The 2,192-nt window shown below is 34.6% G+C and overlaps 1 protein-coding gene across 4 annotated transcripts in view; it reads right to left on the bottom strand.

Moving 5' to 3' along the window:
• Positions 1-2,192, bottom strand: part of LOC117119597 (voltage-dependent calcium channel gamma-5 subunit-like) — a 9,514-nt gene that overhangs the window by 1,486 nt on the left and 5,836 nt on the right. For 3 of the 4 annotated variants that reach the window (XM_033264427.1, XM_033264426.1, XM_033264425.1), the window contains exons 3-4: positions 1,987-2,085; positions 915-1,055 (exon numbers count right to left, since the gene is read on the bottom strand). In XM_033264427.1, coding sequence (XP_033120318.1) covers positions 915-1,055; positions 1,987-2,085 — 240 coding nt within the window. The remainder of the gene's footprint in view (positions 1-914; positions 1,056-1,986; positions 2,086-2,192) is intronic. The other variant, XM_033264428.1, reaches the window with a different exon arrangement.

Here is a 2,192-nt window from a genome sequence, read left to right as displayed (position 1 = left end):
TCACATTTTTGTTTAATTTTATATATATATGTAGGCCTATATAATATGGACCTATCTACATATACTGTATATATTATACACACACATATATATATATATATATATATATATGATATATATATTATTTCACGTTTTTGTTTAATTTTTTTTAAATTTTGAATTAAAAGGGCCTTGAGACGATTTTTAATGTGGAAGGCGCTATAGAAATGCAGGAAAATTTCCATTATCATTATATAGTTCTATTCAAAGCATCAAAGCAAGACAATTATGAGTTAGTCTTTTTCCATGTATGCTTTCCAATATAGTGTTTCTTTGGTGATCCTGCCTTGTCATTCCAAGTGAAGGCGTAGGCCTATCATGTTGATATATAATAAGTAGTGCATCTAGAACTAGCGCTCTTCAGCGCATATACAAAAGAGTGTGAAATAAGTCATGCTTTCCGATTTGGTTGGAAGCCTGAACAAAGCCTCTGTGGCCAAAGGGTTGGCAACAGAAGGCACGGGTTATACAACGACTTCTAGTTTGGCCAACGTTTTTTACACCTGTAATGGGCTCCTCTTCTTTCACGTTTACATCGTTATAGACCTAAGCTACCGTATATATATAAAAAACCCGATTTATATACGTATAAAACGTATGAAAAATCCCTAAAATCAACCTCAACTGAACTCAAACACAGAAACAGAGAAGGAATCTGACCCAGAATTCACAATTTAAAATTTAACCTGCCCATGTTTCTTCCCAATAATTACGGTGGTCCATAAGTGTCACGTGAAACTTATGGACCACCGTAATCCATATCACTTGGCATTTATTGTAAGATGTCTGATTCGATTCCACATAACCATTATTGGAATTGCAGAAACTAAACAGCAAATCTAAACCAGTAGATAGCAATACAAATTGACACCAACCTGAGATAACAAATGTGAATCCTGATATGAATATAAAATGATCATCTTTGTTGGTCATAACTGCGCATGCGAAAACCAAAACAGCTAGGATATCCGTAACCATGGCGATGATATGGAAGAAGCTTAACCAATAAGTGAACTCTAGATGAACAAGACAAATATAATGTTTAACTATTTATTGTTTTGCATGTTATTATTTATTTATATATTTATTTTTAATTGGATGGAAAGCAACTGAAACAATATGTCTGAATTGCTCAGTGATATGCTTATAGGCGCGTTGCGCAAACATATTATTAACATCATCACCTCTATTACCACCATCATCGTCATCATCATTATAATTATAATCATCATCGTTATCTTTATTAACGCCACCATTACGCAGTAGGTACAGCCCGTATTCTGGACAGAGAAAGCCCGTTATGGACAACAGCGCCCCATATAGCCCGTATTCTGGACAGATTTCAGAGCCCGTATTCTGGACAAATTTCACAGCCCGTATTCATTCTGGACAGAGAAAGCCCGTATTCCGCCGTATTCTGGACAACAGCGCCCCATACTATTCTGGACAACAGCGCCCCCATACAGCCCGTATTCTGGACAGATTTCACCAACCCAACTCTCATTACGATTACGATGATGGATAATAACAAAGATTGTAATATGATGTTAATTAAGATGATTATTACCATCATCATCATTATCATTATCGTCATCATTAATCATAATAAATAGTATTATCAAGTGTATTAATATAATTATGGGTTGTAATAATAATAGGCCTAAGTATAATGTATATTATCATTAATATTAATATACTCTAATCATAGACCTTGATATTAATGGTCTAAGTTCAATCTATGAGTACTGTCGTATTATCTCCCATAATTCATTTATGTAAATCACTTGACATGTTAAACTATTGGGACCGTATTATTACATACGGCATGCAATTCAAGCTGCAGGCTGTTTTTGAAACAATTAAGGAGAGACATTTACGACATTTACGTTTTATTCCAATTAATGTTTGTTCTCATTAAGATGCTGTTCAGGTAAATCAGTGACCTACTTAGCCAACCGGTGGCCGGATCTCCGAAGGTGCCTCGTACTTTACGATCCAGAAGAGATGAAAACGAGACCAGGTCACGACAACGACCTTTTTCGCTTCCTGAAATTAGATAATATAAAACTAACAATTCAGCTGTAGTATACACATCGTATATGATATTATACACTAGATATTGTAAAGAAATGATATAATGCCTAGAGTGTATA

The sequence above is a fragment of the Anneissia japonica genome, unplaced genomic scaffold (assembly GCF_011630105.1).
Source record: "Anneissia japonica isolate Jap-2015-1 unplaced genomic scaffold, ASM1163010v1 scaffold6016_len257023_cov185, whole genome shotgun sequence".
NCBI lineage: Eukaryota > Metazoa > Echinodermata > Crinoidea > Comatulida > Comatulidae > Anneissia > Anneissia japonica.
Note: the sequence above shows the minus strand (reverse complement) of the source record. Positions and strands in the feature narration are given on the sequence as shown.